Source organism: Acomys minous (genome assembly GCF_964271855.1).
Source record: "Acomys minous genome assembly, chromosome: 9".
NCBI classification, from domain to species: domain Eukaryota; kingdom Metazoa; phylum Chordata; class Mammalia; order Rodentia; family Muridae; genus Acomys; species Acomys minous.
Window position 1 is genome coordinate 90769947 of NC_140490.1, and position 25857 is coordinate 90795803.

At 44.6% G+C, this 25857-nt stretch overlaps 1 protein-coding gene across 1 annotated transcript in view; it reads left to right on the forward strand.

The window, feature by feature from the left end:
- The window catches only part of PAH (phenylalanine hydroxylase), a 58096-nt gene extending 33084 nt beyond the window's left edge, over positions 1-25012 (forward strand). The window contains exons 5-13 of the mRNA XM_084794366.1: positions 3623-3690; positions 8052-8248; positions 10816-10951; positions 11969-12038; positions 16510-16566; positions 18393-18488; positions 18971-19104; positions 22008-22123; positions 24411-25012. Of these exons, the coding sequence (XP_084650492.1) occupies positions 3623-3690; positions 8052-8248; positions 10816-10951; positions 11969-12038; positions 16510-16566; positions 18393-18488; positions 18971-19104; positions 22008-22123; positions 24411-24457 (921 nt within the window). The 3' untranslated portion in view covers positions 24458-25012. The remainder of the gene's footprint in view (positions 1-3622; positions 3691-8051; positions 8249-10815; positions 10952-11968; positions 12039-16509; positions 16567-18392; positions 18489-18970; positions 19105-22007; positions 22124-24410) is intronic.
- The last annotated feature ends 845 nt before the right edge of the window (positions 25013-25857 follow it).

The following is a 25857-nucleotide window of genomic DNA, read 5'->3' on the forward strand; positions in this document are numbered from 1 at the left end:
AAGGCCTGTCGTAAACACCCTTAAGTAATAAAATTTCTGAGACTGACTGAGATGGGGGGCATTGCATATAGACTCTGGGTGCTGTCATAACTTCGTATCTTACAGACTTGTCGTTCCTCCTTCTGACCCCTTTCCTTCCGCTGTCCTTCCCTGACGACAGGCTTCCCTATCAAGATGTACTTAGCTAAACTCAGGGCAACCCAAACCACCACTATTAGCTTAATTGAGACAGGGTGATTATAAGTAAATTACACACCGGTGCTGGTGAAAGCGCTGCTGTTAGTCTACCTTGAGACGGGGTGATCAGGCAACACCAATTACAGCTTAATCCCAGATGTAAGCTCCTGGGGATGGCCTCAGAGGCCATGGGGCCACTTGGCAACCTAAAAAAAAAAAGGAAAGCCAAGTCCCCAAAGGGATGAGCTTCAAGGTCACCTGCGAGGGACATTGGTTAGAGTCAGGTGTATCTCTTTCATCATTTCCCTCCACACAGGAAGCAACAACTACATGTGCAGTTTTGTGCTGAGCTTTTATTTTTACAGGTGGAAAAAAATCCCTAAAGGGCCCCAGACAAGGCAGATCAATGACTGATAATGGTTGAGTCGAGGGCGGAGAAGAGAATTAGACGTAGGCATCCCTTTCCTGGCGGCCAAGTGAAATAGGAATCTTTCCACCCAATGAGTTTTCTTTCACGTCCCACTCTCCTTCTTCGCCTCCTAAATCTCAACTTGCCAGTATGGTTAGGATTGGAAAATCTTAAGGAAAATGTTGTGTTTTATATCTATGTTATATCTGTGTTTCCCCGATGGCATGCTGGCGATGCTTGGAAATGTAACTAGTTTTCTTCCTAGAATGCCCAAAGACACTCATCTTTGATTAGCATAAATGAACCCAACGCTAATTGTAAGGTCTTAGGTTCCTGGAGCCGAGTGTGGTTGGTTTATGCCTATGATTCTGACATGCAGGAGGCTGGTGCAGGATGACTGTAAGCCAGCCCAAGCTACAGAGTGAGACCCCGTGTCTCAAAGACTGACAGCCAGCAAACACACAGAAACTCCCAAGTTCCCTATTTGGTTTATTTTACTTATGTATCGGGGTGTGTGTGTGTGTGTGTGTGTGTGTGTGTGTGTGTGTGTGTGTGTGTCAGAGTGTATGGCTCATGTGTCTGAGAGCCCATGGTATCCCCTGGAGTTGGAGTTCCAGGTGGTTGTGAGCCACCTTATGTGGGTGCTGCAAACCCAAAGTGAATCCGCTGGACGAGGCGCAAGACCTCTTAACTGCTGAGCCATCTCTCCAGTGCCCCCATTTGCAATTAGTGATTTCAACCCAGCCAGTGCTTTTAGGGACAACAACAGCTTGTACTTTGTAACAACCAAGTCGTAGAATCTTTAAACTGAATAATGTTTGCTGTAATTGGTATTTGAGTTTGGAATAACTATATGGTAATTTTAATTTACTGGGGGATTTTAAAAAAATTTCTCAAAATGCATCCTGGTAAAAGCCTAGATGTCTTTCTATCCACATCTTTCTTAATGTCCCTCCCTCTCTCCCTCCCTCAGTCCCTCCTTCCCTCCCTCCCTCCTTCCCTCTGTCCCTCCCTCCCTCCCTATGTCTAGCTCTCCCGCTTTTTTTTTCTTTCTGTGCCCTCATGCTCCAGGTTCTCATATAAGATAAAATTACCTTATAGAAATTGCCTTATTACTTTTTGACACTGCTGCCTGGCCCTGATATAAACAAACAAACAAACAAACAAACAAAATCCAATAAGCCAGTCAAGCAAGAAAACAAAAGCAACATTTGAAAATCAGGGGATACTGAATCTCTTCGAAGGCATCCTTAAATACCGCCTAGGACCCAAGCTCAGTTTTCGAGTTATTCAGTCTATGGTTTGGAGGACCAGAGAGACAGATAAATTGCAAGCTGAAGTGCTTTCTGGAAGGGCTTGCTGGGAAATGTTTGCAGGGAACAAAGAAGACTTCTATGGCGATGGCCCAGTCTCTTGTCTCCCCAAAACTCAGACCACAATGAGGATTTCTGTAAAATAGCCTTTCATTAGCTGGAACACTTCCAACTCATGATGAGCGTCCACCCCACCCTGAACACTCAAAAGACACACTGGGCCTCTTTTCACTTGTTAATGTGCTGCTTGGCAGGCCTGCGAAGAAGACTGCCTGCTAGTCAGCCTCAGAGAAGAAGTCACTGTCACCCCCTCTGTCTGGGGTGACTCGCTCAGGCTGTGTGGAGCGCCTGCCAGGGCAGAGAGGTTCACGATCACTGGTGTAGTAAAAAGAGAGCAGAGGACAGGATGACCCTCTCCACTGTGGGTCCCTTCCCTGAGGCTCTGTTGATCCTGGAAGAAGACACAAACTGACCTAACCCGGCTGAGTTTGTGCCTAAAGCTGCCACAGGTGTGGAGACTTGGAGAATGACATTTTCAAACATTTGCCAGCAGGGTGTGGTGGCCCAGGCTTGTAACCCCGGCACTTGGGAGGCCAAGGCAGGAGAACTGGAGCCAGTTTGCGCTATCCCAAAATACTCTGGCTCCAGAGTGTAGAATGCAAGACGTAAAACTGCCGTAGCATTTGTCTGCCAAGGAATGAAGGGGGAACCGCCATACTAATTTCCATAGTGGTTGTTTTTTTTTTTTTAAATGGAAACTTCTGTGATACCTCAGTTAGCAAGGCATGATGACCCAAGTTCTGTCCCCAGCATCCATGTAAAGAGCCGGGCATGGCGTCACATCCACGTCTCACGAAACAGTAAAGCAAGGTGGAAGGTTCCTGAGAATTCACACCTGAGCTTGACTTTTGGATTCATCATGCTCCTAACTTCTAACCCCACACAAATATACATACATCTCAACACACACACACACACACACACACACAACATATGCATACACACATACACACACACTCATAGGCACACACACAGGCATACACACATACATACACATGCACATAGGAACACACACATGCATACACACACATGCACACAAGCACACAGACATGCACACACAAAGAAGCACTCACATGCACACACACATGCATACACACACACTCACATGCACACAGGCACACATACACATGCATACACACACACATGCACACAGGCACACAGACATGCACACACAAAGAAGCACTCACATGCACACACACATGCATACACACACACTCACATGCACACAGGCACACATACACATGCATACACACACACATGCACACAGGCACGCACACATAGGCACGCACACATGAGGAGGCATTACCTACCAGACACCACTTGCCAGAAATTGAGTGAGTGTCTTATGCCATCGTCACAGACATCGGACTCGGCTACACCAAGTTGGTTTAGAAGCTGAGGGTGGTGTGGACGGAACTTCTTTACAACCTGAGTAAACCTGTAGACACTGGAATCTCAGGGCAGAGAACACTTCACTGACTTGAAGGTGTGGCCAAGCATATGTCATGCACAACAATTGGAAAACTCCCCCTGTGTTTCAGAGCATCATCAAGGCAACATGTACCATCACAGCTCAAGAGCGTCCACTGAGCTCACTGGCAGCGGTGCCAGGCCGCTCCCTCTGAAGACCTGAGTCATCGAGTGTCCTCTCTCTCTCTCTTAGGGCTTTAAGGATCCTGTGTACCGGGCACGACGAAAGCAGTTTGCTGACATTGCCTACAATTACCGCCAGTAAGTGTCCCTGTCAGACACCTCACTCTAGGTTGGAAACAATTGGTCTAAAATGCCCTGCAGTGTGTGTGTGTGTGTGTGTGTGTGTGTGTGTGTGTCTGTCTGTCTGTCTGTGTCTGTATGTATGCTTGTGTGCATATGCATGTATGTGTGTATATGTATATGTGTGTGCATGTGTATGTGTGTATGTGTGTGTCTATCTGTGTGTATGCTTGTGTGCATATGCATGTATGTGTGTATATGTATATGTGTGTATATGCGTGTGTGTGTGCATGTGCCTATGTGTCTGTGCATGTGTATGTGTGTATGTGTGTGTGTCTGTGTGTTTATGTGTATGCCTCTGTACATATGCATGTATGTGTGTATATGTGTGTATGTGTGTGCATGTGTATGTGTGTGCATGTGTGTTTGTGTGTGTGTGTGTGTCTTTGTGCAACATATGTTTTAAAAAGTTGACTCTAGATCGAACACTGTGCTGCAGTCTAGGTCCCTCCCAGGCTTTGATGGCTAATTATTTATTGTGTCTGAAATGATTGGAAAGGCTTTTTCCATCACGAATGAAACTGCTTCTGGTCCTGTCCACGTTAGACCAGGGAGAATACAGCTGACCAGGGAGAATACAGCTGGCCGCTCCAGTGAGGTAACAAGTCACTGGAGCCTTCGGACCAGCCACACCCTGTGTGCTCTGCATCTGGTCTGACCCAGCCGTGTAGGGCCGATAACAGATGGGATGCTTTTTTTTTTTTTTCTGTTAGGAATTCTATTTTATTTTAGCCAAAAGAAAATGGCCATATCAAATGTGTTGTTTGGGAACATAATGACTTTGCTGTTGTGAGTCCTCAGGGAATATATAAATTGTGACTTGGGAAACTTGATGTTTTGGGGGGCATCAGTTTCTGAGTTAAGGGAATTAAAAAAAAAAAAGATATGCGTGAAAAGAGATTCCAGAGCTGTTCTGGAGACTGAGGTGCTGGTACTTATTAGCTTTGGTAGGATGTCAGTGGCATAAGGAAACACTGAGGCTTTATGTGGTGAATACAAATCTACCTGCAAGTGTAGTGACATCCAGGACACTGCCTTCTCTGCAGTGTGTGTATGTGTGTGTATCTGTGTGCTCTGTGTGTGTGTCTGTGGTTGTGTGTGTATCTGTGTGCTGTGTGTATGTGTGTGTCTGTGATTGTGTGTGTATCTGTGTGCTGTGTGTGTGTGTGTGATTGTGTGTGTATCTGTGTGCTGTGTGTATGTGTGTGTCTGTGATTGTGTGTATCTGTGTGCTCTGTGTGTGTGTTGTAATGAATCCTCATTTTTCAGATGAGGAAACTGAAGCTGAAAGAATTTAAAGAATTTATCAAAGCCAAACAACTAGTAGGTGACAAAGGCAGGTTTTTAACTTTATCTGTCCCAAGAATCACTTTCACTGTTTCCACTGTGTCTAGTAAACCCTGGGCCTCGGCAGATCCAGGACTCATGTGTCCTTCTGGCTCAAGTCCTCAGTACTGTTCATGTTTTCAGGCTTGGTCTCGTCCATCTCAGAGACAGGTTCCATGTGATGTCTCAGCTCAGAAGCTTGGACTCTCTCCTACAAAGAGTGCCACGGTTCTGGGATTCGGCCTGGTTAGTTCTGAGACGTGGACCCACTTGCTAGCCAATCACTGTGGTCAGGATAAAGAGGCTTTCTGATTGGACAGCCCTGGCCACATGCCCACCTGCAGAGGTCACACTGAGTGTCCTCTTTCTCAAGCTCCACACAAGGACTGAGGCGGGAGGTGCTTCACTGGAAGAAGGGGAAAGAGATGCTGGGTCCCTGGAAGAGGAAATGCTAACCAGGAGGATCACTGCAGGCGCGACATGTCACCACTCCTGAAATTCTGTAGCAAAAAACCAGCTGTCTTTCTTGTCTTTCTTTGCATCTATTTACGTATTTATTTACTTATTATTTATTGGGGTGTGTGTGTGTGTGTGTGTGTGTGTGTGTGTGTGTGTGTATATGTTTGTGTGTGTGTGTGTATGACTGTGTGTGTGTATGTGTGTGTCTGTGACTGTGTATCTGTGGTGTGTGTGAATGTGTGTGTATGTTTGTGTGTGTGTATGTGTGTATGTGTCTGTGTCTGTGGTGTGTGCATGTGTGTGTGTGTGCACCTGCCACAACTCATGTGTGGAAGTCACAGGACCACTTGTGTGAATCAGCTATCTCTGCCATGTGGATTCTGGGTAGGCTTGGTAGCAAGTGCCCTTAACCACAGAGCGGCACAGCTGGTCCCATCAAGGCCCGCCTTTGAAATGAGAACTCATTATTTTAATGATCAATGGTTATTGCCAGTTCCAATATTAGGAATACACATTAGGATATATATAGAGAGAGGTGGATACATATATGTGTACATAAAGTAACATATGCATATATATAATATATTGCTTTATGCATACACTTCATATAATCTTGTCCACATTAAGAGTGCTTGTTATCTGCAGGGTGAATGCTCATGGCAGAGCCGGGTTTTGGTCAGTTTTTATTTAAAAAAGGCCTTTTCTTTTCTTTCTTCACCGCTTAACCCCAGATTAAGGAATAGTCTTAGGCTAATGCTCACCTGACACTGCTTTGCAGTCCCTGCCAGGGAACCAGAAGATTCTCTGAGCTTGAGTCCCTTCTTAACCAACAATCTGTCTTTTCTCCCCAAACCCCTGACCACCTTTCTGTAGAAAATAACAGTCTCTGCTCTAATGTCCTTGGATGAGGTACAATTTTGAAAGTGCAGGAGGAACTTCATTTGGAGCCAGACACACAGTTCCAAGGCAAACAGTCCCACTTTGTCCCAGACTCTATGTCCCTGGTGAGGGGAGCAGGCCTGCAGCCCAGGGAACAGTCCCCGGTCCGAGAGGTCAGGCTTTGTTTGGTTTTCATTGTTTTCAGGACATAGCCCAGAAGCTTCCAAACTAATGACTCTTAAAGTGCAGCTTGTATCAGTCACCTAGGGAGATTATTCATATCCACTCGCCCTTGGCATTCTGTCCCCCAGTGCATTCAGGACAGTGGGACAGGGTCCCATGTGGGTGCTTTGACAAACATGGCACATTATAGGCATGTCTTATACCTTAGCGTGGGCTTGCTCATTTGTTCCTCCATACTAATATTTATAAATTTCTTACCTTTGGTTCAGAACTTTGTTTACTGACAAATCTGTGTACTTAGGATATGTAGCAACACACACACACACACACACACACACCCCACACACACACACACCCCACACACACCTTAAGATATATACACTGTGAGACCTTAGCTTACATTTAAATAGCTTCAAAATTTCCCAGGATAAGAAGCAGGCTCACCAGGTGCAAATTCTACAGACAAGTTTCAAATACATACTCTATCTATCAAACTCTGCTTGGCCGGAATTGATTGCATTACTGGAAATAATTCAAGACACTATGGTGTTTTTCAAAGAACTTGGGTATCTTTGTTTGGAAAGAGGCTGTACTGTCTACTTGTCTCAGCTCCCACTCTTTGTACTGCCCTGTACATCCTGCCTGTACAGTTATATGTCACCAGCCTAGGCCCTGAAAACAAGTCTCTATCTTGAACAAACTGTCTGGAGTAATGGTTCTCAACTTGTGGGTCGTGACCTCTTTGGGGATCAAATGACTCTTTCATAGAGATCGCATATCAGGTATCCAGCATATTAGATATTTACACTGTGATTCATAATTGTAGCAACATTATAGTTATGAAGTAGCAATGAAAATAAGTTTATAATTGGGGGAGTCACCACAACATGAGAAACTGTATAAAAGGTCATGGCATTAGGAAGGTTGAGAAAATCCAGGCGTGGTGGCGCACGCCTTTAATCCCAGCACTTGGGAGGCAGAGATAGGTGGAGCTCTGTGAGTTCGACGCCAGCCTGGTCTACAATGGGAGTCTAGGGAAGCCAAGGCTACACAGAGAAACTTTGTCTTAAAACAAAACAAAACAAAACAAAACAAAACCAAAAAACCAAAAACACAAACAAGCCAAAAAAAACACAAAAGCAAAACCAGACACAACAACAACAACAACAACAACAACAACAGAATGAAGGTTGAGAACCATTGAGTTAGGCTGTGAGAAGAGCAGAAAGGGCAAATGGAATGGCTTCCCAGAATGAGAGAGAATCCTTAACCACACCATGTTTTCCATGCGGGAATCAACACAGTAGTGTTTCCCATGAGACTTTCCTCTTTCAAACAACGCTTGAAGTCCAGGCCGGGTCAGTGGCAGCACCTCACAGACTCCGGAGCCCGACCCCCTTACACTGACCTCACTGCATTGTGCACCCTGATCCCTCCCTGCTGGAGAAACCTATTCCATGCTTGTCTTCTAGTGGGCAGCCCATCCCCCGGGTGGAGTACACTGAGGAGGAGAAGAACACCTGGGGAATGGTGTTCAGGACCCTGAAGGCCTTGTACAGAACACACGCCTGCTACGAGCACAACCACATCTTCCCACTTCTGGAAAAGTACTGTGGTTTCCGCGAAGACAACATCCCCCAGCTGGAAGACGTTTCTCAGTTTCTGCAGAGTAAGTCCACACCAGGGTCAAAGACCTGCAGGCAGTGGAGCGGGGGGGGGGGGGGGGGGGGGGGGAGGGAAGATGGGGGAGGAAGGGGAGTTGGGGGGGGAGCAAATGGAGGCTGAGTCTCCCAGGAAGAACCCAGCTGCGTCCTCTCCTGCCTACTCTCTCCTCTCCGTCACTGAACCTCTTCCATCCAAGCAAGAATGCCAGGTGCGGGGTTTTTTTTTTTTTGCCATACAGCTGTCTCTGAAAGGCTTTTCTTTTATAGTCAAAGCCTGAGGTGCCCAGTCACTGTTTGCCCTGCACCTCCCACTGTCAGGAAATGGCTGCAATGCCAGTTCAAGGGAAAAAAAATGCTTTCTGTGAGCCACTGCCAAGAGTCTCTCGCTCCAAGTCTACGCATCTGGGATGGATCCTGCCTTTGACCTTTTCTGGTTGTGTAAAGCTGCCTTCATGGTGTCATTTGTCACATAGACACTGTCACCTCGTTGGCATGCCTCATAGGGAAATTACGAGAACAGAGTGAGATGTTGCATATGAAAGCACCCTGCCGACGTAGTGTAGAGCTGGGTTCAAGGTCGGTCAGTCAGTGTTCAGTGAGTCTCGGGATAATGGTCACGTGAGACTCAGGGTTACATTGTCTGGGTGATGAGCCTCCGTGTGGCCGTTCCAAGGGAGGGCAGGGTTTCTTTCCCGACAATAGGGTGTTCATTTAGCAAAACCCCAAACAATTAACTCGCTCATATTGAAAACCTCCTCTATGCTAGGTAGAACAGGGAGAGACGTGGGGAGACAAAACGCAGTCGCGTAGAAAGGAAAAATCTTTCTATGCATCAGAACCCCGAAGAGACGAACTAGAAACGCATATGGCAGGGAGGGAGGTTAGGATGGGGGCAGACCAGGTGAGGGGAGCTTCGAGGTCTCTCCCACTTCCAGGATAAAGCAAGGAGCAAGAGTTCACATAGCAATTAAACAGCCTGAGAATGTAAAAGTGAAAAGGGGGAAAGACAGCCCCCAGCTTTACCCCCAAAGCCGTGGCCAGTAGTGAGAGTGGTAAACACCAATGTTAGCAGTTGGGAAGTTATGTAATTGTAACCAATGGGCTTTGAAGCCATGTGGCCTGTGGCTTGTGGCTTAAGCCAAGTCTCAGCCTCCCCATCTTTAAAGTGGGGATGACAAAGTGTCTTCCCCGCAGTCGTTGCCAGGGTTACCTTGCGCAAGATGCTCAGAGCTGCACCTGATATATATTAGGTAGTATGTAGTGTTAGCTACTGTCGTTTGCAGGGCTGCTAGTCTACTTCTCAGTGTAGAGTAGATTGAGAAACAGACAGAGGAAGCAGAGGATGGCTACCAACTGGCAGCTTTCAAGGAAAGCTATTTAGAGGGTGTGGTACAGATGTGTGCTCAAAACCTTCCAAACACTTTACTCCTTGATTAGGGAAACATCTACCAGATTGCTGCTGTGCATCCTTCATTGGTGATCTAAGAGAGACCAGCACACAATTGCTTTATGGATAGGAAAGGGGGGGGGGAGAGAAACAGACAGACAGACACAGAGACAGAGAGACACAGAGAGAGACAGAGAGAGAGACACACACAGAGACACAGAGAGAGACAGAGAGACAGAGAGAGACAGAGAGAGAGAGACAGAGAGACAGAGAGACAAAGACAGACAAGACAGAGAGATATGCAAATTCTTTCTTTTCCATTTCCCAGGCAGGCAGGACATTTCCCTTCCCAGGACGGGCTGTGTGTGTGGCATGGTGGAACATCTGGATGTGCTCCTTGCACTCTCTACTCCTGATGTTGCTCATACATCTCCTTGCTCCTCCCGAAACGTGACAAGTAGTGGGAGGTGTTTGGTCCTGACAATCAGTAACAAAGGGGGAATTTACTGGATCTCTGCAGTGGGCTAGGCTCTGCTGAGTAACTTTTGGGCATCATTGTCTCGATGCTTACAGTATCCCTCAATAGCACCCAGCTATATTTTTCAGGAGAAAAAAAAAACCCTGAGGTTTGGTAAAATAAGTTTAGTTGATCCAAAGCAACCAAGGGAGCAGAGACCAGAAGCAAAGTCTCCTTGGTAGCAAAGCCTACATTCTTTTTTTTTTTTTTTTTTTGGTTTTTCGAGACAGGGTTTCTCTGTGTTAGTGTTGGCCGTCCTGGACTCACTTTGTAGACCAGGCTGGCCTCGAACTCACAGTGATCCGCCAGCCTCTGCCTCCCGAGTGCTGGGATTAAAGGCGTGCGCCACGACGCCTGGCTGCAAAGCCTACATTCTTAGGTGTTGGCTTTCTCTCAGGGCGGGGGCAGGGGCAGTTTCCTAGCCTCTCTGGCTTCACCATAAGGCTGATGTCTCTCAACCTTCCTAATGCTATGACCATTTAAGACAGTTCTTCATATTGTGGTGACCATCCTGCCCCCCTAAAATTATCTCACTGCTACTTCATAACTGTAATTTTGTTAGTATTGTCACCATAACATCTGCTTCCCCCCCGATGTGCAGGATATCAGGTTGAGAACCTCTTATGATGACCTTTTGAGTGTTAGAGGTTTCTTTTTCTGCTTTGCAGCTTGTACTGGCTTCCGCCTCCGACCTGTTGCTGGTTTACTGTCCTCTCGAGATTTCTTAGGTGGCCTGGCCTTCCGAGTCTTCCACTGCACACAATACATTAGGCATGGATCTAAGCCCATGTACACACCTGAGCCGTGAGTATCACTCTTCAGTGACCACTGCCAGCCACAGTGGATACTATCTCTACTTGCTCTAAGTATGCTGCTTGGGTTCACTGCAGGCTGGTCCACGTGATTCATCACCTGTTTTATTAAGTCATAGTTCTAAGAGAAACTCATGATCTGTGGACTGTCTTTGTCCAGATAGATGAAATTTATACGCACAGACTGGGATATTCTGTGGTTCAAGGTTTTGGACCACCTTGGGCAGCAGGAAAAGAGGTTCCATCAACCTCCAAAGTCAGATTTCTGACATTCCAAATAGGACAGGAACGGAGTGATCTTGGCAGTGATCTCAGTATCTCCTAAATGTGCCACTAGATGATTCCACTTCTTTGCCTAGAGCATTGGCTAGAAGGAGAGAATGGGCAGCCACTGTGCTTCCTACTTGGGATTTTAGCCATCTTTTTAGTCACCTAGAAATTGATTCAAATAGATCAGGATGATGGCCCCTTTTATGTCCCCTCCTCATTATGCTAATGGCTGCTAATTAGAAAGGACATGTTGCAATGAACCTCTAGTGTTTTAGATAAATGTAGCCTTTCCTTTTTGACTGCTGACCTACTCTGGGCCAAGAGAAGAGCAACACTATTTTTCTTTAAAGTCCTGATTGGAAAAACTGTGCACATTTTCCATCTCCAGGTAACTGGGTGACAAGGAGACTTGGGGTGGGTGGAATCTGGGACCCACAACTCATTCAGGTGTCTGAGAAGGGACCCGTAGGAATTCTGGCTCCTGAGCTCTGCACCTCAACCTCTCCTGCCTCCCAGGACTCCTGAGGGTTCTGTCCCTCCTTCCTTTTCTTTCTCTTTCTTCCTTTTCTTTCATACTTTATTTCAAGGGATTCCTTGCTTTCTATAGGGCTTGTTCTAGAGAGTGACATCCCAGGTCCCAATGCGTTATTTCTTCCTGCCCACTCTTTGTATAAAAGCCATCAAGTCTAGCTTGGTTTAACCTGCCCCTCCTCTAAGCACTGTTGTGTCTGTGTTTTAGTGACATCTGCCATGAACTGTTGGGACATGTGCCCTTATTTTCAGATCGCAGCTTTGCCCAGTTTTCTCAGGTAAGGAACCAAGATTTGGATGGAACTGCACTGCTAGAGTGAGTTAAGCCCTCATAGAGGGGCTGTCACACGCACTTTAAGAGTGGAAACAAGATACGGTTATATGATGCTACCTGCGAAGAATAGCCGGGCCATGGGTGTGTCATTCCGTGGGCCACTCATTCTAAGAACTGCAGCCTCGGTTTGATTGACTGCTCATCTTCTGACATGCCTATGGTTAATTTGCTAGTCTCAATGATCATGACAGATGTACTTTAGGAGCCTTCTCACTGATGAGAGCATCTCTGATCTCTATGCAGATGTCACCTCATACTGTCCATCCAGTACTCTCCTTAGAGACTTTTGACACTTTCCATCTTGTCCGGTAGCCGTCTGTTTGTATACTTGAACTAGATAAGATGACCTTTGCCAAGAATCCAATGTCAACGCTCTTATGCCTAGTTGACTAAAGAAAGAAGGGAACCAAGGAAAAAAGATAAAAGAAAGAGCCAAGTGCTTTGTTGCCACTGTCAAAACAGCACCGTGGCCTCAACTCATCTTTTACAGTAACGAGAAAGCTCAAAACTGTCTCCTGATGAATTAAAAAGTAGACTAACTCTCTCTCATCACTTGGGGGGCGTCTAAAATATGTTTGTGTGGGGTGGAGGGCAGGGGGTGGATGTACGGAGATGAATCAGTAGGTAGAAGAGTATATTTCTTTTGCACAGGAGCACACATTCTGTAAAGCACTCACCTCAGGTGGCTAAGGGGCACCTGTAAGTCCAGCTCCAAGGGATCTGACAGCAATGATCTCTGCAGGCACCTGCACTCATGTGAACATACCCACACGTAGACACACAGGCATACAAATAAGTACAAAAACTTATACAAATATTTTAAAACACAGTTGGGTAGCTGGGGGTCACAGAAGATTGATTGACAGCTCTCAGGTACTTACAGGCCCAACCCAGAACACTGATGACCTGCAGCTGTGTGAACTAGGGCAGGCTGTGAGGCCATCCTGTGCCTCAGTTTCCACAGATCTGGATGAGTGAAATGCCTTCCTTATTAGTCTTTTTCTTCATTAGAAAGAATGAGTATCCAAGGATGACTTCATGAGAAAATGCTGCTCCAAGTAGGAATTTCAGAGTAATGGCATTTACTCTGTGTGTTAATTTGTAAGCATTTCCCATTAGCTACAGGAAGTTATTTCTACTGTGGACCAATGAAGTTGCTACCGGGTATCTTAAACAAACCAAATAAAAAGTCCAACGGCTTCCTTGACTGCTTAGAAGACATAGGCTCCCCAAACAAAACCACCTGCTACTTCCACGTGAGGTTTTGGGAACTATGGAGCCCAGAAATCATTGGACTGTAGACATGGGAGTGTCTGGTTGAACTTTAACTGTGGGAGTGTTATTGCCAATAGTGTAGTTAAAGTTGCCAAGATGGCGCTGATTGCTCAAGACAGTTCGAAAACACGGGCTTGTTACTGCGAAAGCAGAATTAGAGGCTTTCTCCTTGGGGAATAGGAACTTTGGAATTTTGACACCAGAGATACTCTGTCTAGCTGAAGGGCAATTGGCAGTCTCCCTTATGTCATTTGCATTTTGGGGTAACCCTGGAGGAGAGGAGTGCATGGTTAATGTGTCAACTGACATTGTAGGATCTCTGTTTGACACACTCTGAGCTTTGACATGGATGGTCCCAAGGCAGTGAGTGGGTTGTTCTATAAGAACATTTTTCTTTTTATTTAAAAGGGCACAATTTCTTACCACTACAGGGCAGTATGGGGTGGTAGTGGATACTGGGGCCCTTGTTTTCACCAAGCTCTTGGATTTCAAAGAATGATGATAAGATATTAGGTGTTGTGGTCCATACCTGTAATTCCAGCACTTGGGAGATAGAGGCTGGAAGATCAGGATTTTGAGCCTATCCTTGCCTATATAGTCAGTTTGAGGATATCTTGAAAGATATGAGACCCTATCTTAAAAACTGATGTCAATTCTGTTCCTCTGGGGGAAAAAAAAAACTGGCATCAAGAGAAAAGGACAGGGATTTGACTTTAGTTTGTCAATGGAATCTGTTAAACTCAGAACTGGCATTATCTACGGAGGTAGGTAGTGCAGACACAAGGTTACTGTGTGAGTCAAATGCTGATTTCTGTTACCCTCCCATGTATGGTTGCAATCCTTGTTCTGAGAATCTCCTCTCTCGATGTTGTATAAACACTGCTCCCCAGCTGTTCCCTGATATGCCAATGACACAGCTTATAGGCAGTCACTGAGCAGGGGAGAGAATAGGGCTGAACTTCCTGCCAGCCAGGAGAGGAGGAGTTAGGAGAGGAAGGAGGGGATTCACTCATGGGAGAGGCCTAAGAGACAGAAGGAGCCGGAGTATGAAAGCTACAAAGCACAAATATCCCTGGGGATGTAAACTGGGAGGAAAGCCAAATTAGCTTAGAGGGTTAAGAACAGAACACTAACTGCTCAGTTCTTGTGCTGTGCAGCTTGTTTAAATAATATAATAGAGTCTCAGTTATTTGTGTGATATTTAGGTTAAGAAAGAAACTGAGAAACAAACACAGTTTTCTAAAAATAACATTAACAGGGTAGAGTAGTGATGGAGGAGAGATGGCCTACTAGAGCCAGGTTAGGAGCTATCTGAGTTTGGTTTACCTTAAATCAGACAGTACTTTCCATAAGGATGCTGTAGGCCAGCCTTCGGACCCAGAGGATGGGTACAGTGACACAGAGCATGTAGCCTTTTGTTTCAAGGTAGACAAAAACCCCTAGTCCTCCTCTATGTCCACACACACACAGATTATTTTGGTTATTTTAGCCAATCTTATGGCTTTGAATATTAGCTCTAATATAATAATGAACATTCATGTCTTGTCTTCAATGCCGAATTCAGGCTTATACATGACCTTATCGCCTTAGGAATCTCCACTTTGATGTCAAGCAGACATCTCGATATTCCTGTTCAAAGTTGAATTTCGAATCTTCTTCAAAGCTTCTCTACCCATTTGTTTCCTTGTGTGAGTCCGTGGCAACTCCTTCCTTTGGTTCACTCAAGCCAAAATCATATCTGGGGGTTGCCATTGACTCCTTGTTTTGAAACAGCCAAGATTTATGAAAATTGTATGGTCTCTACTCTCAAAGTGTATAGAAACTGATTACTTTCCGTCATATCCACTGATAGGAATATGGTCTCAGCCACTACCACTGCCACCTGTTTTCTGTAGCTTCCTCCCTGGCATCCTGCCTTTGTCCTTGACCTTGATAGTCTATTCTCACAGAGTATTGGAGCAGTCTTTGATGACGTACATTAGATCATGTCCACTCCAGAATAATTTATGTACATGTATGAAGTTACCAAGAAGAACACTAACAAAAGCTGTTTTAAAAATCCTAGAATGGATTTTCATTTCAGTAAAAAGAAAAAGCTAAGTCCTGGAATGACTTTTTTTTAAAGCCCACTTGATCCCGTGTAGGGTCTTTAGCATTACCTACCAATACTCTCGCTCACTCTAGCCATGCTTGTCTCTCTTTGTTCCTTAAAGTAGTCTGCATTCCCCTCCCTTCGAGAGTGTTCTCATCAGATGCTGGCTTGCTGTTTGCTCTGCAGTGTCCCTCCTTCCGTCAGCAGCAGCAGAGCCAATAACATTCAAGTATTTCTCCAAGTGCCACCTTCTTGATGATGCTTCCCAGGAACCCAAATTAATAATGCAGCCTCCTCAAGATTACTTGCATCTGTCTCCTTCTCCTTATGTTTCTCTCTGCCCCTCCCCGAGACCTTGCTAACCTTTTACACGTCTATACACTTATTTACAATTATCTGTTTTTCTTTACTATAAACTACAAGGTCAAGGGTATTTGCCAATTTTGTGTATGTCCTGACACATAGCAAGCATTTGGTGCACACTTCTGGAGTGGATGGGTGCGTATGTTTGGGAGGACACGCACAGAAAGAAATAGGGGGAGTTATCGAAGAGACAAAGAGGCCACTAGAGGAATGTTGTAGGGATCGATGGCATTTCATCCTCTCCTGCTATGTGTAGGACTGGAATGGTGGAATCACTCCCCTGCAGTCTTTTGTGGTGTTTTCAAGGTGCCTTATTAAGTTTCATTCCCTAATCCCAGAACTATCTGCCTCATGCTGTGTGGGGGGCAGTCGCTGGGCTGCTGTTTAGAGGTGATGCGTTAGATGCTAGCTGTTGAGACCGGGCATAGGCCACCTTATTACTCCTTTTTGTAAAGTGAATACAAAGGACCCAAGCATTGGTGATGCATTTTCTCTGCTCTTGAGGTCTGTGCCTCTGTGCTATGTGGTCTGGCCAGGGCAGATGTCTAGGAATATTCAGGGTCTAGCTGGGTCCTTCAGAAAGTACTGAGTCACACACTACCTGCCCACGGTTGGGTGCCAGGTTGGCACTGAGGGTCAAGTTTTCACATGGGCTGTACCACTGTCTCTGTTTCTCCACCCACAGGAAATTGGGCTCGCTTCTCTGGGGGCACCTGATGAGTACATCGAGAAACTAGCCACAGTAAGCCTCTCTTGTCCGTTGGGGGAGGGAGGGATTATTGAGAATGCTATGGGCTGTGACCTTCAGGTCTTTGAAGATTTATTCTCTCTCTGGCAGCTGGGCCATTTGAAATAATAAGAATGTTGCAAGTTACACTCACATGAATGAAATGTCACATTTTGATTTTTCTTTCAAGCTGAGTTTTAGCGCAAGCTTGCACATGGATATTCCCACATATTTGTTAATAGGATCTTCTTGAAACCACCAACAAGCTATAGTAAAAGCCCTGGCAATCCTTTGGTCCAAAGTGTGTCAGAAGTTGACTGGATTTACAACTTTGTTCAGGAAGTGGCCACCTCTCTACCTCTGCACTAGGACCAGCCTTAGGATGGTTCTTGGACAGATGGTAAAAGTGGGGCTGGGATTCACAGTCTTGCCAAACATGCCTTCCTCTCAAGAAAACCAGAGTCTGCATACACGAGCGCTATGAAACTCCAGAGTGGCACCATTGGCAATTTCCTTCCTTGTATTTTCCCAGTTTCAGCATATCTCTCTCCAGCCACAGAACAACATTTCTTATCATATGCCCAGCCTGGAAGATTAAAAAAAAAAAACCCAAAATTTTACATTGAATTAAAAACTACAATGTATGCAAGACTAACATGGAGATGTGTCTGGCTAGAAGTTTGTGAATTCATTTCTCAGAAAGGCTAGAAACGTCTAGATTTTGGTCACTGACTATCAGATCTGAGATTCAGAGTAAGTGATTTTTCATTATTCATCTCTAAAAATGGGCATAAAAGTCTGTTGCTCATCTCAAAATATTTCATGAGAGCCTAAATAGTTAAATCTGTGTGAACACGAGTTTTCACATTTTAGATATTTTAGATAAGCAGATTTTGAAGGGGCTTGAGAAAGTGGATAAGTTAATTATTTATAGGAAGTGAGGTCTTAGAATTTAGAACACCTCATTATGCCCCACTGTTTGACACACTGGACTGAGAACAGACCCGTGTCTTTTCTGTGCCTTTAATCTTGTGTGTCACGGTAAACATGTTGCTTTAACCTCCTTGGCTGAAGACTTGCTGTATATGATGAAGTCATACCAACTGGGTTCTGATGATCTTTTTGTTTTTAATGCTTCTTAGTATATAACAAGGAAACTTAATTGCTAACACACTCCTAATTCTTCAAGAGGTTGACCATTACCAGCAGGTAACTGAGCCCTGGTCTTCTCTTGGTGCCAGGACTCCAAGAGTGTTATCTGAACCAGCTATCAAAGACATGTTAGAAAAGGATGTTCTGGAAGAAGAAGGTGTGATTATGTGGGAAGATACATGTAGAGGTTGACTTCAACAGCACCTCCCACACCATATTTTTGCATAACAGATGGAGTGCACACCTCACTGACTCTCTCACTATCCAATCCCTTAACCACTCACATCATAGCCTGGTAAAATTACCAAAGGTGCCCTACCAGTGTAAGAGCATCTTAGGAATCTCTTGTTCTAGCTTGTGCCATGGACAGAAAGGCAAAAAAGCATGGAGGAGTTTCTCTCACACAGTGAGGAGTTCCTGTCACACAGAGAGGAGCTTACTTACTGTGGATGTCTTGGCGAGATCCTAGTGCACTTTAACATGTCTCACCACACTGCGATTCATCCATCACTGGTTCAACAGGTGACTGGGTAGAACAAGACACAGGGCACAGAAGTGATGCTAGGTCACCTTGCTTCAAAGAACATTATCTGCACAGACTCCTCCCTGCCAGATCTGAGCTGGTGTCTTTGGGTACCCGATTCCTTGCTCCTCCCTGACATGTGTCCTTTGTTTGCTTTCTGTTCCAGATCTACTGGTTTACTGTGGAGTTTGGGCTCTGCAAGGAAGGAGATTCCATAAAGGCCTATGGTGCTGGCCTCCTGTCATCGTTTGGAGAGCTACAGGTATGAGTCTAACAGAAACAAAGCATGCAGGGGTGTGGCAGATCGTCCTCGTCCTTTATCCTTGTGACTTGGCTGAAGCGCTATTAGCAGATAATCGGAGGTGCACTTCTTCAGACAATTGGTACCTTAGCAACTATGGTCACACAGACATGTTGTTAGAGATAGAAATTCAAGTTCAAGTTTACAGGTGGAGCAGAGACCTCGTAAGCCCAAGGCTGACCTAGGACTACAACTTTGTAAGCATGCAAACATATGCCAAGGAATATGGCCGGTTCTTACAACATGCATCGAACTCCCTATTAGAAAGTGCTTGAAGTGAATTGATACCTTCTAGTTAACCGTAGGTTTTAGACGATCTACGAAGAGGTGACTCCAGTCTGTGCTAAATAACGAGAGAAGCTTTTGCAGATGGACTGTGGGATGCAGGAGGGAGGGGCACAGGCCCTCAGTTAACTGAAAACTTTCCCACTGGGTCCCTGCAGTACTGTTTATCAGATAAGCCGAAGCTCCTGCCCCTGGAGCTGGAGAAGACAGCCTGCCAGGAGTACAACGTCACAGAGTTCCAGCCCCTGTACTATGTGGCCGAGAGCTTCAATGATGCCAAGGAGAAAGTGAGGTGAGAAGGTTGCCAAAGAGGGTCACTGGCTTTCTGGGTCTCCTGGACCAGGATGGCAGTGCTATCTGGACTCCAGTGTCCACAGCAACGGTGCGCAGCACGTAGTGCCCCTGCTCCACACTCATCCTTTCCACTTCGTTGGGAGTTTGGATGGACTGACCCCTGCAGAAAACCTTGCTTCCCACTCAACACAGACACAAAGTCTAATCACTGAACGCTTCCGTGCGCAGAGCAGCTATGGAAGTTCACCACACCAAACCAGCCAGATGCCTTCAAATCTTGGGAAAATACCTTCTCCCTTTTATTCTCTCAGAAGCTTCCTTACCTCTTCACATCTTCACAGAAACTCATCTTTTTTTTTTTTTCGGTATCTTTTGCCAACCAAATGTATTCGTGCATAAAAACGACAGAGCTATTTCTGAGAAGCAGGCTATTAGGTGACTTCAACATTGAGTGAATATCATAGCATATTACATACACAAACATGCATGGTAGTATCACATAGTAGATACACATGGTAGGTACACATAGATTGTATCACATGTGAATTGGAAGGCCTAAGGATCCATGGTGAACCAAATAAGACATGAAATGACCCATAAGAGGAAAATGACACAAAAGACATAATAAATTCAAGATGTATGAAGTATTGTAGGCATAATATGGCATATTATTTTAAAGCAAAATTATATCTTTATAAGCAGAACATCAGAATTAAAATATGGCCAGTATATAAGCCAGTAACACAGTCACTTTTTAGCATTACCAAGTACTAAGTATGCATAATTATAACTGCAACACCTTTGTACAGCTGGTAATGCAATGGGTTGCTGACCCTCACACCAACACAAACTCGTGACTACCAAGTTACAACATGACATTGCATGGCTGGGTAATGCTGTCTCTTGGAGATAATAATCTTGCAATTTTATCATAGTCATATGGCATTGTGTCTGTACGTCATTAGCTAAAATGGAATTATGTGACACATGACTACTTAAGATGATAAACCCACCCTGTCATCTTTTTAGTCATTACTGACTTCCAATATATAATTTAGAAGTGCACCATAAGTAGAAGATAACTTCTTTGAACTTCTAGGACTGTCTTGGGTTCCTCTTCACAGTGCCTGGCATATAGTGAGCACTTCATAGCTAACTGATGGAGGAACGGTCTCAGATCACATCAGAGGAGGGTGACAATGGTACCCCAGGCTCTGAGACGCTCATCTCTCTCAACTGAGGACCCTATCTATGAGCTATCCAGACTTTCATTCAGGCAGGAGACAGTCTACATGGAGCTCTACCTGGGCACGGATGTCCTGATGATGCGACTACTCTTAGAAAAATCACTTTATTGATGGTGGATGATGGACAGAGGTTGCGTGGGTCTCTGGAAAGTCAGCTTTTATTCGCTTGCCTTAAGAAATTAAAGTACTGGCCCACAAGTCCACTTGGTGTGGCCTATAGTGGTCCTCTTTCTCCTCTCACCGAGGCCCTGCTGATTTTTGATATTATCTTTCTGCTCTGGAGTTTCTTCTTCATCCCGTCCCAAAGACTCCCCGTCTGTACCTCAGTGCAACCGGAAGAGTCCATTTGGTGTGGTTCTTATATATGTGTGTTTAGGGCTGACTGTTTGTGATTGCACCAACAACGAGGGGCCAGTCCCTGGAGAAGACTGTTCCTCTTTCACCACAGCAGGAGCCATTGATTGCCTGTAGCTTTTCTTTTCATCCCTGCAAGCTGCCCCTCAGCAGAATGGAGCAAAATGGGTGTCCTCTCCTGGAACCTGGCACTGGTGGCACCCACAGCTGAGACTTTAAAGGTCTGACAAAGCTGTGTGCCGGCAACCTTTCTCCTCCTGTTGCAGACTGATCATTTGTTGGCTAGGACGCTTGTCTCTGGAGGAGCCCATCTTGAAAGCTCCTTTCAGAGAGGGTTGGTGGGGGAGTAGACGTAATGAACTCACAAGCCCACAGCCACTAATAAAAGGCAACGATTGACCCTAACTTAGTCTTGCCCTTCTGATCTGAAGACTGGTACTACCCTGACCTTACAGAAGAGTAAGGGAAATGAGGAACTGAGGGGGTGAGCCTGCTGCCTGTGATCACAAGGGTTATAACGGATAAGAAAGAAACCCAGAAGCCTGGCTTGGGGACTTTGGATGTTGCTCTTGCCAAACCTGGGATGACTTACTGTCTGGATGGATAATTGTCCTTTTCAAAACAGTAGCCTTCATCATGGGCTAACCTAGAAATACTATCTGAGATGCTCGTGGAGTGTTCTGTTAATATTATGGATTGATGTCCCTCCTGAGAGGTCCCTCCAGAATTGGGGGTCATGTAGAAACAGGCTGCCTGGCATAGCAACATTACTTCATCCTTCTTCTGCCTTGGGGTCACGGCATTACTTCATTCTTAGGGCTTTTATAAATGGTAACTTAAGAGTGATGTTTTTAAGGGGCTAGAGCAGTTAGAATTCAATATGGTCCTCAGTTCACAGCAGGACCCCTGAGCTATGCTACTTTCACTGTCACTACCATGCTTCATTCGATTGTCCAGAGCTCTGTTTCTGTTTGCATTGACTGTTGCATTGACCTTAGAGGTTTTTGTTGTTGTTGTTGTTTTAAATAATATTCTTTGGCTAGGTTTCATTTCCTTTTTAAAAATCTTATTTAATAAGTGTCTGTGGCTTCGTTGTATTTTGTGCTTTTCTACACACATACAAACAAAGGCTTCCCTGGATGACCTAATTCAGTTGTATTCTGTGTCACAGCCCCAGCTTGTGAGCCTCTGCTCTAGGAAGTTTCAGGGCTCAAGGCAAAGCAAAAGCCACTCAGAGCTCTTTCAGAGTAACCTATTTCTAAATGGTGTCCTTCACGAGAGCCCTTTGTCTTGGCTTCAGGGCTTTTGCTGCCACGATCCCGCGGCCCTTCTCGGTTCGCTATGATCCCTACACCCAAAGGGTTGAGGTCCTGGACAACACTCAGCAGTTGAAGATTTTGGCCGACTCCATCAATAGTAAGTAGCTCACACCCGCCCGGGACTACCTTCTTTCCTGGAAATTGAGGCTGTGTAGCCTCCTTACATTTCCTATAGGGGCAAAAAGAGATGTCATAAGCATTGAACTAAGGCGAAAGTATCTCCACATGTGCCTTAGGTTCCCGGGGCTGAGGGAAGAACTATGAAAATTGACTCATATGCCTGCCCCCTTTCCTTTGACCCTCTGACATCCCATCTCTTACCCCTATACCAGTTTCCCACGCCCAGCCTGTCACCCCCAGGTTTCTCTTTCATCATTTGCTTTCCTGCCTCTTTTCTTCTAAATGGCTGTCGATATCACCCAGCCTGGAATCTCATCCACTGAGAGCTACCTTCGGTCTGCTTCTTTGGCCACCCATTACCCAACTCATCTACTGCTGCTGGTCTTTTGCTCTTCCTTGGTGGTGGGTGGAATCATTGTTCCTCTTGACACACTGCTGGGTTACCTTGCTCACATCTGATTCTCTAGAGCCTTTGAAAGTAGGGGAGGGGAATAAGGGGAAAATGGGAGCGAGGGAAGAATGGGTGGATACAAGGGATGGGATAACCATTGAGATGTAACAAGAATAAATTAATAATAAAAAATGAGGTCAACACATGAATCTAGAGGACAGAAACATTCACACCATAGCAGGACCCTATGCTTAAATTCCCAAGGCACCCTCTAAAACTATAGCTCATAAATAAATACGTATCTTATAAAAAAAAAGAAGAAGAAGAAGAAAAGAAAGTAGCGTCTAGCAACACGGAGCAGCTTCTGGCCCCCCTGTGTTCTCTCCTGGTTTTTGCCGCTGCTGCCATTTTTTTTGTTTGTTTAAAATACTCCTCTTCCGTGCCTATGTGAGATGTCCAAAGCCAGTTAGTTCATCTCACATGTCTTGTATAGACATCTCTTCTTATAGGAATGCTGGTTTGTATGCATGCCCTTCCTATGTCTTTACATCCTTACAGTGCTCTCTCTCTCTCTTTCTCTCCCTCCCTCCCTCCCTCCCTCCCTCCCTCCCTCTCCCTCTCTCTGTGCACTGTTCTTATGTAACCTCTCTTTCTGTCCTGTTCTTGTGAGAGTTGGGCATATCCTATCCCTGACTCATTCTGTCAGATCTTTCTTTGATTCATCACCTTGTCTGCCCCTCAATTAGACACCACTTTCAAACATGGCTGCTTCCTTCTATAAACTAACCTTACCTTCATTGTTTGGGATTAAAGGTGTGTACTAAGGGTGTGTCTGTGCTCCAGCCAGGTCATAGTGTAAGCCAGAGTGTGTCTGTATTCCAGCTGGGTCACATGGTCCTAGAAGGTATTTGGATGTGATCCCTTGCCAGAGCAGCCTCTACAGGATTCACCATTGTATTATTTAAAAATTGCATACTTTGTGTCCCTAATTAGACCTGAGCATAGCTCAGTATCAGGCTCTTTGTTAAGTCCCTAGAACCTAGCCTTGTTCGTAAGGATTATATTAGACACTTAAGAGCTTTTGAATGAATGGGTGAGGAATGACTGCAGGGGGAAAACTAAAAGTTGTTTTTTTTTTAAATCATTAAATCATATGTTTCTATAAGAGCAGAAAACTTTTTATGTACCATTAAAACACTTGCAATTCCTAATATACAATGGTCCTATATATAAACCCAGCTACTTCAGGCAGAGTTTGTGGTGTTGTGTGGCACAGTACCAAGTACGCATCTTGTGTGCTGCAGTGAGGTGGCATCTCATGACAAAGGCAAGCGCTGCCCAAACCACATTGGGTTCACTGTGCATCCAATTTTCAATTAGTTCTTCATTGTTGCACGTTCAGGAGCATTTTATGATTGATTATCGACATGTTCACAGTCCCAGCACTCAATTACACAAAACTGGCTCTAAAGGTCTAACAACCTAGGCCGGGTTTTCTTGTGCAAACTTTGGTGTGTATCGGAACCATCGGAGAGCTGTCTTAGTCATCGTTTCAATCTATGAAGAGACACTATGACCCCTGTTACTCTGTTTGCTTGTTTGTTTTAAAGGATATAGATCTAGGTGATTGCTTAGAAGATCTGTTGCTTAGAAAAACTCCCTAAGCTCTAGGAAACGGCTTGTGAAAGGAGGAAGCACATCACACAGGCAGCCCTGGTGCTCATCACATGTCCACTGGGCTAGTGTTGTCTCCATAACTAAGTTGTATATGTCGTGACATTTAGGGTGATGCAGCCCAGAGACCCTATTGGGCTTTGCTCTTATTAATGAGCCATTAATTAATGGCTTGCCTTTGTGCTGTTTTTCTTTGTAGGTGAGGTTGGAATCCTTTGCGGTGCCTTACAGAAGATAAAGTCATGAACGGAAAGTGATATCATGGGCAGAACTTGGGAGGTCAACCAAAAATCTGTTGATAGAAATAATAATAACTGTCTCTTTCCTCCAAAGACAAAAGCTTTAGTTTGAAATGTCAGCTGTTGTTACTTTTTCTAACACACTGTAACATCACCCAGTGAATAAAAGCTCTCTGAAATGAAAGTGTATTACCCCCACAGTGGTAGCTCTTTTAGAGTCATGTTTGATTTAAACATCTCATACCTTCAATTGAGTTAAAATGTAACTTCTCACCTCTCATTAACATTCATCAGATTTGTGACCCGTATCATTCAGGCTTCATCAACTCATTTTTGCCTTCCAGGCAAGCCCTAATGGAATACATATGGCTGAGTGTAAAACATAACTCATCAGGAATGAATTGTTCAGTTCAGTACAGATCTTAATCTACAAATCTTAGGTTCTACTTTCATTCACTATGGCTCTGAGGACTGCTTTGCTATCCTGCCTATGTAAATCTCCTCTGATTTGAGAATCTATCCAGAGAGTTACAAGCAATAAAGTTTAAGAGCATATATAAAACACTCTGTGTGATTTATTATACAGCTACATATTGTTGGGAGACAAAGACCTACCCACCTGATCCCACAACTTCTGACATCATTTTCATGTCATTTTTTCAAGTATGTTTGAGAAATATTTTGAAAGCACTTGTGATCCAGCAGCTATTAGATAAAGACAGAGTAGATGCTCATTAAACACTGGGAAGGTAGCTGGATACATTTAAAAATAATAAATCCACCAAAAAGTAGAAAAGTATTAATGTCATAAAAATTTTAATTTCAAATGCTTTTTTTGAATAAAACATTTCTCTTACTGCTTTAGAAATCCATTAGCTGGAAAATCCTGTGACACAAGTTAGAGGCTCAGGGGCCTAGCATGTTGCATGGATCATTATGATAACTGAAGCCAGTTGTTGGGAATCAATAGACTTTGTTTTTGTTGGTTATGAATTTCATGATGAACACATGTAACATGTGTGATGCAATGGGGAGATGCCAGGATCTTTAATGGTGTGATTTAAAATTCTTACATGTTTTCCAACTGGTTAAGACAGTTAAGTCTTAGGGGATTTGCATGGTGATCCTTCAAGTGTATTTTTCAGACTAGTTGTAAAATCAGCACTAAACCTGGACCACTGTCCTATCTCTTCCCATTTAGAATTACTGGGCAAGTTGCTCAGAAAGCTATATTTTGAAGTACCCCCGGATATTATTTTCTTTTACATTAGCTAATTAATTAATTGACTAATTGATTAACTTGGTGTCTGTGCGCATGTGTAATGCATGCATGCATGTGCGTTTATGTGTGTATGCAATATCTGCATACACGGATATGTATGCCTGCTTGCTCATGTGAAGCTCAGA